Here is a 13,001-nt window from a genome sequence, read left to right as displayed (position 1 = left end):
TGGACCAAATCACATATTAATTAGAGGAAACAAACATTTCAGTATACACAAATATTTATCGGGGACTTATACATTTTCTGACAGCCTTATTAGATAAGAATGAAACCTATTTAGCGCATGCCTCTAGCTAAAATAAATCACCAGTTCTAATTCATTTTATTTTATGCACTTCTTAATTGGTCGATATGACTTATTTAAAGACAGAGTTGCCAAACTAAAAGCATTGCTGACTTAATTCTTTTTTACATTTTTCCAGTCTGGCTATTTTGACCTTAAATTACATTCTTTTTTAATTCCCACTTCCGTGAATAACCCTGATAGCTCATGGGTTGCTAGTGTCAATCGCATCTCTATTGTGCTCTCAGTGTATACTGTATGCACAATATGGAAAGCTGTTTCTCTCTCCTCCCTAACGGAGTGTGCATGCGCTGTCTGTGAATTTTTCATGCGCTGTTCATGAAACAGTGAACTGAGTTGTATATATCCTTATAGACGCTGTGGTGCGGCTTCCAGCAGTTTATTGCATAGTTTCAACTGCTCTTCGGAAGTAAACTGAGCATCCCATAATCCTCTCCTGGACGGCTGGGAATTATGAAATTTGTGCAGTTTTTAGCGTTGTATCTAACTCCTGTACATATACATTGAACTTTGTTACCACTTAGCAGCTAATAGACAATCTTCTGGCAAGCTACGGTGAAATCTATCTGGGCCTGGCACAATACCAAACTGTATATCCACTGAGAGATTACCTGCAGTCTTCATCTAGAGGTAAATGCATTATTTATAGAAATTTATCAGGGGTTACATTGGCAATAGTTGCTGTTACTCAGGTTTCTTCCTGTACAACATTATGGTTTATAGCTAGTATGTAGCTGGCCAATAATGCAAACCAAACCACTGCTTTATTTTTATTTAAAAATAAATAAATAATTGTTTTACTTTAATATGTTTTTCTAGCTTTAAATCATATTCGGGATATCAGGAAATTGCAACTTCTGATATGGTGGAGGGGCTGGTAAACAGATGTTTGCAACTAAAGCCGGTGGTTTAGAAATATCTGCAGTATTTAGGAGTTACAGTGAAATGGCCAGTGTTTGTTGGTAATAGCCATTTTCTCTGGGTCGTTGGTGAGAACAACCATCATGGTGTTATTGCTTTGCTGATCTTTCTCCCATTTTTGTTGGTCTCCGTTACAGAGGATGATAGAGATGACCAAGGACACGAAGCAGATGACGGAGAGGATCTTGAACCATGCTCTCGGGATCATCTTCTTACTGACTGGAGAGGTGGGAACTGTTCTGTTCTATCCCAATGAGCACTCGTTACTGCCGTCATAGCCGGACTTCACTGTGCCAATGGAGAGCAATGTCCAAGAATAGAGGCGGTTTACAGGGAAACTATAATTTCTCTGGAATTTACACCAGTGCTTACAACAATGAAAATCACCTGTAACTCGCGTTGGGCTTTTTTTTTCATAAAATGCTCCATTTTCTTTAAATTTATAAATAAAGATTTAGGAAATTACTCCATATTTCAGTTCAGACACGGCAAAACCAGGGCAAACATTGCAGGTTGAGAAGAGAAATAGAAACCTGATTTAATTTCTCCTCTTTTCTGTATGATTTCTCTATGCTGAATGCCAGGTGCATAGGGCAGAGTTTGTTACAACGATTGACAGGGGGCTAAGATGGAGTCGCCCAGTTTCAAGATGAGAAGTTGTGGATTTCTGAATTAAATTTTATTTTCTACACCTCACAAATACATATCTGTTAAATGTAGGGATAAGTAAATATAATATTAAAAATACTGGTAAGTGACAATTTCCCTTTAAAGGGACACTCCAGGCACCCAGACCACTTCTGCCCATTGGAGTGGTCTGGGTGCCAACTCCCACTACCCTTAATCCTGCAAGTGTAATTAATAATAACCTTGCAGGGTTAAGTCGTCCCCCTAGTGGCTGTCTACCCGACAGCCACTAGAGGGACTTCCGTGTTCTTAGAACACGAAAAGTGTGTTATATGACGCTGGACGTCCTCACACCATGCATGAGGACCTCCAGCGTCGCTGGAATCCCCATAGAAAGGCATTGAATAATGCTTTCCTATGGGGAGGTCTAATGCGAGTGCGCGGCAATTTCCGCACATGCGCGTTCACTCTCTCCTGCCGCCTGACAGCGGCGGGGGAGGAGAATAGGCGGAGCCTGACCCAGCGCCGAGGGACATCAAAGCTGGACTCCGGTAAGTCACTTGGGATGGGGGGTGGGAGGGAGAGGGGCACAACAGGGTCCTGCAGTGCCAGGAAAACTAATATGTTTTCCTGGCACTGGAGAATCCCTTTAATAGAGAACATGGGACTGGCCAGTGGATTGAACATAGAAAGTACAAGAGACTATGAAAAGGAACATTTATTCACTTTTAAACAAATGTGGGTTTGGTCAGTGGGCTGTGCTGTACTGTAGGGCAGGGGTAAATCACAAGGTGAGGTGGGCCTGGTGACTGACTGCGGCTGACTACAGATAATATAGATTTCAGTGCTATTTCTAAATTTGTCAATTTACCTTTGGATTCTAACTAATCCTAAATCTCAATATGACACTGCTGATGTAATCCCAAGTGCTTTTAGTTTAAATGTATTCTGAAATAACTATTATAACATAACCAGGAGTTTCTTTCTCAGGTGAAATGTAGAAATTAATCAGCCACCATGTGTATATTTAGTAGTAATGCTGATTTTTTTTTTATGATACATAAGGTCATTGTTTGATATAGTGCTCCCTCTCGTTGTGCAGGAATATGTTGTTGTGAAAAAGAGTTCCCCGCACAGCATTCACCTGCTGACTGGAGAGGTGAGTGTTTAGCACAGGAGTTACTGTTTGACTCCGCTATCTAGACCCGTTTTTGGGATACTATGACTCATGAAGACTTCTATTACCTTGACATATAGCCAGCAAGCATTATTAAGGCAGGCAGGGTATCCTGGGAAAGGAACCTGGCAACAGTTAGAGTTCTAGGGTAGTTTTTTTTTTATTTTTTTGTTGTAGTGTCTGGATAAAATCTTAGCTATATAGTTGCTTAGCTAAAGTAAGCTAATTGATTTTGATGAGGATTCATATGGTAGTGGGAGGAGCATAGACAGATGGCTACTTCATTTATGTTGAGCTTCAGCACCTGGATAACTAGTCTTGAAAAGAGTTCTATAGGAAACACGTAGGCGGTAAATTTGCCAGCTGATCTGTTTGCAAGACCTGCTTCATTACCGTCAATCTCTGGTTTCTTGTGGACTTTGGATTGGATTTTTGAACAGCCCCATGGGGCAAATAAAAATGAGTTTGTTTATATAATACTGTTTTATGTACTTGGAGTTCCTATTATTATTTTTCTATAACGGTTCAAGGACAAGCTCTCCCTTTACCAATAAACCCTAAAACCCCACTTATAGAAGTACTGTTCCTCTAACTGCTAATTGATTTTCCACCTTAAGCACATTACTATTAAAGTGCATTGGTAAAGAGAAGAATACATTCTTGATGCCCATGGACCTCTATAAGCGATCTCCTGTGGCTATGGTGAACATAATTTATTCCACTGGGGGGCACTCGTGATCACATATTTTCGTTCTTTTTATTTTATTCATTTTTGTCAGTTCGTGTTAAAGGTACACTATAGGCACCCAGACCACTTCGGCCAAATTTAAGTGGTCTGGGTGCTGTGTCCCTTTTGCACCTAGTTCTGCAATGTAAAACATTACATTGCAGCTCCAAGTCTGCCCTCAGTTGCTGTCTAGCTTCTGTAATTTAAACGGATGTTTGGCCTGTTATCTGACGATGGACGTCCTCACGCTCTGCATGAGGACCTCCAGCGTAAGATTTTCCAAATAGGAAAGCACTGATTAATGCTTTCCTATGGGGAAATCCTAATGCAAGTGCGGCCATTGCCGCGCATGTGCATTAGGGGGAGAAGTGTGGGCAGGGCCTGACCCAGCCCGAGGGACATCGGCGCTGGATTCAGGTAAGTGACTGAAGGGGTTTTAAACCCTTCATCCCTGCGGTAGGGGTTGGGGGGTTAGCGAGGGAGGGTGGCTCCTTAGAAACCTATGGCTTTGTTTTCCTGGCACTATCAGATCCCTTAAAGCACCACTGGTGTGTTCTGTTTTTACATGGCATCAGGAAAACCTTCAGGGGAAACAGGTTAATAAGGAATTAAGACAAATCAACCCGTGTTCTCATGATGACTATGCTTTAGGCGATCTTTGGTAAGATACAATGTTTTTGGCACGGTTTTGCATCTTTGTTCTCTATAGCAATATGTTTGTTTGTTTGTTAGATTGCTTTAGGATTTGATTATCTGTGTTTTAGGTCCCGATAAAGTGTGGGGATATTTCCATCTCTTTCTCCATGGAGGAATGGGATTACATCGAGGGACACAAGGACATTTACCAGGATGTTATGATAAAGGGTCGTCAGGTGTCTGATGCAAGTAGAAGTCCAAAAAGAAGAAGCACAGGTGACCTTGTGTTTTAATTGTTATGAAGTAGATAAATGTCCTACCTGCTGCGTGCAGGTTCCAACCACCAAATCTCACACAAGAATCCCCCATCGCCTATGGCTTAAAGGGAAACTATAATGCCAGGAAAACAAACTTTGTTTTCCTGGCTCTATAGCTTTCAATTCAGTCAAGGTAAACCCCACCCCCTGTACAGAAATGGTTAAAAACACCTTATGTCACTTACTTAGGTTTAGCATTGATGTTCCTCGGCGATGCCTTGGGTCCTCCTTCTTTCCTCCCCTGTTGACGTCAGCTGAAGGGGGAGACCTAATGCGCATGTGCTCGCATTAGAACAGCCCAATAGGAAAACCTTATTCGATCTATTTCCATGTAGCTTTGGGTGATGCTGAACTTACCCATGCATAGCGTGAGGAAATTCAGTGTCACGTTAGGCGACCAATCCACTAATCACCGAACTGTGAATTGTGAATTGAACAAAAAAAAAAATCAAAATGTGGGCAGCATTATCCACTTTGGAAAACTTCTGCAATTCAGCTCTGTTAATAAATAATTATGTTTTAAATCTTTTTTTTCATATTCTAATTAATAGTTTTCATAAATAATACTTACAAGGCTTAAAATTTCAAGTTCAAGTTTACTAGCCAGGGTTTAAAAGTTACTCATCGATGCAAGCCAAATGTGAATTTCTGCCAAAATTTGGCAGGCCAATGGCTAGTGGGTGAGCGGAAATTCTGAGTCTTGAATTCAAATTTTTAGTCTCATTATGTAAAGAGGCAGGTGAGATAAAATTGAGAGATTTAAAAAGCAGGTCTTTTGATAAGATTATTTTTTTTATTAAATTCACAGGAACCCATGAGGAAAACGTAGACCCTGTGTTTATTAGTGAGTTTCCTAAAAATGATAAACGTAACAGAGAAAGTGAACAAGTGGAAGTCTTGGTGAACACCTGTGAAGGTAATATGGAACGTGACAGTTAAAATTCTTTGGATCCTTTTCCTGCAAAGCATGCTGTGGTCAGTAGATTCAGTTTTACAACTTTTCTATAAAACTATATATCTCTCTTATCTAGTTCCACCAATGGCCACAGGGAATTTCCGTGTTCTCCTGCAATTTATCCCAGAATGCTTTTCTTTCATTATAGATTATCAGGGTTATTTACTAAAGTGAGCATTCAAAGTCAATTCCACATTTAAGGCCAGAGGAGCTGCACTTTTAGCTTAAGAATTTTTCCAGTTTGGCTATTATGACCTTAAATTTGAAATTCACCTTCAATTCGCACTTTAGTGAAATACTGTGCAAGTCTAGAGTGCTGTAAGGTGAACCTCATGGCCTAGATATGATTATTTGTACACCGAAGGTAGGCTCTGATAGAATCCCTTTAAATCCACACCACCACTTGCAGGGAGTGTGCCTTACATCTCCACTCATTTAAAGGATCCTGGTGGAGGTGGAGAAGGTTGATATGCTTACCTGAAGTACTCACTCCTACATTGTAGAACCTTGTGCACCTCATAGCATATGAAGATGCCATGTGCAGAGTCCTTTTTTTTGTCACTAGTATGCATTGAGTACAAAATAGATCAATGGATGTTTCAGAGAAGTTTGCACATGCACATTTTGCTACAATTCAAAGTAGTTCATTTCTTTGCTCTTATCTATCTTATGATTACATTACTATTCTAATGAAATTTCAGGATAGCCTATATGTGTTTTATTTGGAGGACTCCACCTTCCATTTTGACTAGTCTGGTCTTAGTAACGATAACAGGGAGCCCCCAAAAAACATCATTAAAATAAAAAAATCCCAATTGTTCATTCTAACAGGTGATTTAACTAGTGATATTGTACACAGTGGTGAAATAAATGAGGCACCAGTTGTGAAGAGTAACCCGGAAACCCAGGAACAACAAATGGATGGAGACATCTGCACAGGTGAGACATCTCATATCATCTCAATGAAGGGGTCCTATCGTTTTAACCCTGCGATGTTTTGTAGAAACTATAATGTTCTCATTGCATGGTTAAACACTCCTCTAGTGGCATTTCTGCCAGATTCCGTTATTCAGCCAAATGCTTCTCGTTGGGAAACTATGGTGGATGTTTATTAAGTCTCCACTAGAGACCGTTTGATTGTGTAATTGATAGCCAGCAGAGGCATACTGATTGACAAATGTAAACATTGCTGTTTTTCAGAAGTGGTAAGGTTTACATTTGCCAGACTGCAGGGACAGGTGTGTGCACCAAAACCACTACATTCAGATGTAGTGGTTTTGGTCTGTAGAGTGTCCTTTTTAAGAACAGATATTGGTTCTTTAATAATGACTTTTTTTTTTTTTTAAGTTCAAGTTTGTAAAACACAAATGATAAACCCACTGTAAATGTTTTGTCTCGCAGGCTGTTCCTTAGTGGAAGATTCATCCACGAATAAGGATATGTTTAAAAAATCCCAAACACAGGCTCCGTCTTCAGATACGACAGTGGAAGGTGATACCATTTCATCTTGCAAGATCACCAGAGAGTCACACACAGCACATTGTTCTGTGGACGAGACTGTGGAAAGTGAAAACTGCACATCTCATGGGCTTAAACAAGAATCCCGTACACAGACTTGTGCATTGGCTCAGACAGTGGAACATGATTCTGTTACATCCCATAAGTTTGTAGAGGAGTCTTGGAAAATGTCCTCTTCATTGGCTCACACAGTGGCGAATACCAGTAGATCACATGACTTTCAAGGAGGGTCCTGGACAGTACCCTGTACTTCCGATTGGTCAGTTGAAGGTGGCAATGAGGCATCCCATGGATGTAAAGAAGAAACTCAAGTAGTGGACTGTTCACTGCCTTGTACAGTGGAAGGTGATACCACTACTTCTCATGCATTTCAAGGAGCTTCTTCTTGGACAGTGCCCTGTTTATGGGATCGGACTGCAGATGTTGACAACTGTATGTCTCATAGTTATCAAGGAGTCTCTAGAGAACACTCACCAAATGAGTCAGGGTCGTATGAAAGTGGAAATATAATTTCATTACCTTTAAGTGAACATAATATGCACTTACTAAATGAAAGATTTGTTGATGGAACAATCCAAAATATTCACATTAAGGAAGAAAAGAGCCAAGAGCGTGAACCAACAAATACGGATCCAAAGCTTCAAAATTGCGATAAGTGTGGTGAGCTATTTAATTCTGCAAATAGCCTCCTTCTCCATCAGAAGACACATTTGGGGGGAGACACCTGTGAAAAGCAATTGCCTACATCCTCAAATTTCTTTCTACATCAGAAGATGTCATGTACCTGCCCTGTGTGTGGTAAATGGTTCAGTAAAAGGGCTCATTTGCTCATACACCAACGAACTCACACAGGGGAGAAACCATATTCTTGTGCACAGTGCGGGAAATGTTTTTCGAAAAGGTCTCACGTTGTAATGCACTATAGAACCCATACAGGGGAGAAGCCATATGTTTGTACAGTGTGTGAGAAGTCTTTCGCCAAAAGGACAAACCTGGTCACCCACCTCAGAATTCATACCCGAGAGAAGCCATTTATGTGTCCTGTGTGTGGAAAATACTTCACAAGACGATCGAACATGGTCACCCACCAAAGAACTCATACAGGAGAGAAACCATACTCATGCCCTGAATGTGGAAAGTGTTTTTCACAGAGGTCACACATGGTAACACATCATAAAACACATTCAGGAGAAAAGCCGTATATTTGCTCTGTGTGTGGAAAAGGTTTTGCTAAAAGGTCCTATTTGGAAGTCCACCAGAGAACTCACAGAACTGAAAAAGTAAATATGTTCAACTCTGTTGAATTTTGACACGATTGGGAAACATTTTACCTGTATATAGTCGATTCACAGGCCCAGGTTTTGAAAGTTTGCTCTACATCATAACTGCCCAACATTTTTATGGTCATATGTTTCACTCAGATGCACCTTTCGGTTTGGATTCTGATAAATCAACAATTCTATACTGTAAACTATATAAACTTGAAAACATTGCAATTGACAAGGTTGGATTTAAAAAAGCACAAACTAGGATTATACATTTAAAAGAGTTGTTTGCAAAAAAACAAACAAACCAGAATACTCACACTGACCAGTTTATTTCACGGTTATAAACAAGTACAAGGGTTTTGTTGGGAAAAAACAATTGGTGCTACTATAACCTAATGTGGGTCACTACTCTACATATAAAAAGTGCATTCACAAAACAAAAAACTATTTGTGAGAGCACACAAAATTACATACGCTTGTACCAAAACAGTGGACAAATATATTTTGTTCATACAATATTGCACTATGGTCTGTTCTTTATTTTTTGTTTTTCTAGGTTTTAATATATATTATATTTTTGTACAGCCGTATATAATTTCGGGTGCTCTTGCCAATTCTTTATTTTCATAGTGGGAGGAATAACATACAGGCTTGTGATGCCACAACAGTGATGACAAGCTTATTGCAAACTACAGTGTCATGGCATAAGAAGAAGTTGCACATTTTATATTTTTAGGAAAGTAGAATGCATTACACATGTTAGGTAAGTATCAATGCTGATATAGTTAGCCTAAGAAGATTATCCAGACATGTAGAGTTGATAGAGTGTTAAGAGAGCATGCTATGCGTACCTAGGTGCGCTCTTCGGTTTTAAAGTATGCCTGTGTAGCCTTGGGGGGGGTAAAAAGGGGACACATTAAATAGCAGTAGAACATGCGGCTTGGCCCATGAGGGTAAGGATATAACGTGTGAAGCTAGGGCCCACAAAAATGGAGCAAGCCGTGGGTCTAGGGGTGAGCATTAAGACCAGAGGGCTTAGCCCCCGCCTGTGAGAAAATGGGAGCTACCCCAACACGGAACATGACCCATGCAACTGTACCCCACCAGCCCCAGGTCCCCTCAAAGCCCAATGCGCCAGTCTCAGTCTCAGCGTTGGATACTGCCAGGGCTTGGTCTTGAGGTCTCTTAAGAGGTTGTTACGGCTCACGTGTATTAGGGATCCTCTGAGGGAGTGAGTGGTATCCAGGGAACTGTCCCGGTTTGGGCCATGGCCCAGGAAGGCAGTAAATTGTTTTTTGTTTTGTGAATGCACTGTTAGTGTGATGTTTGCCAAGTAATATGTTGTAAGATTCAGGACCTCAGTCTAGGATGTCTTGTTTGTCAGCAGTTTCACTCAGAATAAATATTCACATAATCTAAAATAAATATCTGCGGATATTTTGGTCTTTTTCTTAAACTCTATGTGAAAAGAATCTGCTGTTATTATGAATTTATTGATATGCTTTTCATTTTGTTACATTGTAAGCTAATAAAGTGCAATTAGTCGAGTGCACTCATTTTACCAAGTTAGGGGATGGCTGTGACGATGGAAATAGAAAAAAGATTATTTAGCACGTCTTCATATATAGCAATACGTAGACAGGAAAAGCTAATAACATTTCAACAAACTACTCATTTGACAAAGATCAGTATTTAGTGAGACCCTTATCACTTTTCCTGTGTACACTTGACTAAATAAAGTGGGTTGATATCCATGGAGATGGTGCCAAGCACTGATTTCTACAATATAGACTGGGTTAATCCATAATCCACTTTAAAAATCTATCCGCCGTTCCCTGATTACTAGATGTGTTAATGAATCAAAACGAATAGATTCTACATAACAGCCATTGAGAAGCCCATTTCATAGTAGCCGATCCCAAAGCCTATTTATTATTGGTTTCATACAGATTGTTGGAAACCCAGTTTACTATAATTTTCTTTAATGAATAATGTGAGAGTTTTACAGGTGCCAACACACCTTTGTCTATGGATTAAAGCTTTTATAGCCTTTGTAGATAATAAGAAGTTAATTCTTTAGTATAAATGATGGGTTTATTAGTGTGTGTCAGCAAGCCAACACACAGGGTTACATGAAGAACTTACAGAGAGATGTATAGCCTTCCGATGGAATGATGCTACAAGCAGAAAGATACCCAGGTGGAAGAAATGAAGCATGCAGCAGTTGTAGTGTCGATGTATCAGGGATGTAAATTGATGGTAGAGGAGAACATACACTGGGTACTACAAAGGGTGGATTTCGCTAAAACAAAAGACTTACAACAAATAAAAGAATTACAATTTGCGTTCATTCAATAGGGCTGTGCGTTCCAGAGCATCACCTCTTGGAGACTTGATAACCAACGATTACAACGTACGGTCTTGACTGGGAGTCTAATTGTGTTAATGGATTCAGTTCTCTCCTTAACCCCTTAAGGACACATGACATGTGTGACATGTCATGATTCCCTTTTATTACAGAAGTTTGGTCCTTAAGGGGTTAAACAATATGTATGCTTTCCTGGTTTGAATAGCTTAACGGCGGTTTTACTTTCTGGAGATCTAGTTACTGCAATAGCATGCGTATCCTTAGATATTTACTTACAATACCCTCGGAGGTGTCTGACATTGTGTGTTGTGCCATATCTACAATATAACCCTTTTATAAAACAAATAAAACCTAAATGTCATCAATGCACAACCCTATGGAAGCCAATAGACTTAATCAGCTTAAATGAAACATATTGGAGTACAGAAGATATTGTGTGTTCAGATTATGCTCAAGGCATATTGGATGTTTATATAAGTTTGTGTGTGGGTATTGTTTCACGCATAATATGTACATATACATGGTGTGTTTATATATGTATGTATTATAGTATATATTTATGTGTCTGCATTATATGTACATATAAATTGAATATGTATATATGTTTGTTCTTTTTGTATAGTTTATCAAAAGCAAATATGTTGATCAGGGTAACTAGTTTATATTGAAATTGCCGCGTTACATCTATGCTGTGGAGTTGTAAGTAAATATTGTGTAACATGAGTCAGAAGAAAATGTTCCGACTAAATGGACCATATAAGCTGGCAAATAAGTCGATCATCAAAAATTAGATCTGTAATATAGGTTTAAGCCTGTATTTACCGGATCTAAAAAGAGTTTTGGTGGGTTGTATAGCCAGGATTTCAAAGTTAAGCTATAATTTTATGCCATCTGCGTCTAAATGCCGACTTGACGTCTTTATTTTTCAAGCTGTATATCAGCGGGTTTAGCATGGGAACAGCGGCCGTGTTAAAGAGAGAGAAGAGTTTATTGGATTCCAAACTGTCCTTTGAAATGGGCCTCAGGTACTGGCAGACAAGTGTCAAATAGAGAAGGATGACAAGAGTGATGTGTGAGGAGCACGTGTAGAAAGCTTTATATTTCCCGCTAGTAGAGTTAATCTTCATAATGGTGGCAATTATAAAACCATATGGGATAAAAGTGAAAAGGAAGGGGAAGGTTGCCAAAAAAAGTCCACAGATCAATATTAGGAGGTTTGAAAGAGATGTGTCATTGCACGAAAGTTTTAAAAGGGGTAAAATATCACAGAAAAAATGATTTATTTCCTTTGATTTATAACATGTCAACTGTGATAGTATAACTACATGAGGGATAGTAACTAGAAAACCCCATAACCAACAGGCAATGGACAACGTGGCACAGACTCTACCACTCATTATAGTTAAATAATGCATTGGGTTGCAGATGGCTACATAGCGATCATAGCTCATAGCTGTAAGAATTAGAAGCTCATTGCACACCAAGGAAGTAAAAACAAATATTTGTGTCATACAGGCATGGAGGGAAACCGTGCTGTCTCCTGAGAGGAACTTCACAAGGACCTTGTGTAGGGTGATAGTGCTGGACATAATGTCCATGATGGAGAGATTACACAGGAAGAAGTACATGGGAGTGTGCAAGTGATGGTCCATACAAACAAGCAGAAAAATAGTCATGTTACCACCAAGAATCATGAGATAAATCAGCAGAACCAGTAGGAAAATTGGAACCTGCAGTTCTGGGACATCCGATATCCCCTTAATAATGAAATAGGTTACTGGAGGTTGACTTGTGAGGTTCATGGATATTCAAGGTGAAATCTGAAAGATCTTTTTTCAATGACTTGTTTAGTTAATTGAATTCATGAGTATTCTCTTTTTGCTAAATAACTCCGTATGTAGTGAAATTCAAACTCAGGATTTAGCCATATTCTTGTTTTGCGAGGTTATTCACATTACTCCGAAACTGAGAGAGTCCATTATACGAGCCCCTTATTAAATTTATAATAACTGTTCAAACAGACAATTATATGGAAATATAATCTAAATTACAGTACCAACATATTCCACGGCAATGTACAGTACAAATCATATATGTAAAGTATAATAAGGGTTAGCCGATTGGAATAGAAGGTGTACATTATGTGATTACAGTTGGATTACATATTTTTTTTTTTACCTAAAATGCGAATTAAAAGTTCCCCTAATCTAACAAAAATAGGAAAAACATTCCCCTAACCTTTGCTTGGCCAAAAGCAATCACATCTGTATTTTATAGTCAATCAAGTCTTCATTCAGTAGACAGTAACAGAGATATACAAACTACAAAAATGTTGCAGTCTGAAGATAA

General features: G+C 39.2%; 2 protein-coding genes across 2 annotated transcripts in view; one reads left to right on the top strand and one right to left on the bottom strand.

The window, feature by feature from the left end:
* Nucleotides 1-9,755, top strand: part of LOC134573630 (zinc finger protein 184-like) — a 35,692-nt gene extending 25,937 nt beyond the window's left edge. The window contains exons 6-11 of the mRNA XM_063433415.1: nt 1,197-1,286; nt 2,789-2,845; nt 4,355-4,502; nt 5,352-5,459; nt 6,330-6,437; nt 6,900-9,755. Coding sequence (XP_063289485.1) covers nt 1,197-1,286; nt 2,789-2,845; nt 4,355-4,502; nt 5,352-5,459; nt 6,330-6,437; nt 6,900-8,326 — 1,938 coding nt within the window. The 3' untranslated portion in view covers nt 8,327-9,755. The remainder of the gene's footprint in view (nt 1-1,196; nt 1,287-2,788; nt 2,846-4,354; nt 4,503-5,351; nt 5,460-6,329; nt 6,438-6,899) is intronic.
* Nucleotides 9,756-11,521: 1,766 nt separating this feature from the next.
* LOC134573629 (olfactory receptor 8D1-like) lies at nt 11,522-12,454 on the bottom strand. Its single transcript, XM_063433414.1, has one exon. It carries the CDS (start codon nt 12,452-12,454, stop codon nt 11,522-11,524), a length of 933 nt encoding a protein of 310 aa, XP_063289484.1.
* Nucleotides 12,455-13,001: the final 547 nt, after the last annotated feature.

This window comes from Pelobates fuscus, chromosome 9 (assembly GCF_036172605.1).
Source record: "Pelobates fuscus isolate aPelFus1 chromosome 9, aPelFus1.pri, whole genome shotgun sequence".
NCBI lineage: Eukaryota > Metazoa > Chordata > Amphibia > Anura > Pelobatidae > Pelobates > Pelobates fuscus.
The sequence above is the reverse complement of the archived record's forward strand: the minus strand, read 5'-3'. Positions and strand labels throughout refer to the sequence as shown.

What these genes read in the sequence shown, in the direction of transcription:
- LOC134573629 (XM_063433414.1), bottom strand. Translation starts at nt 12,454, where the DNA reads ATGAACCTCACAAGTCAACCTCCAGTAACCTATTTCATTATTAAGGGG.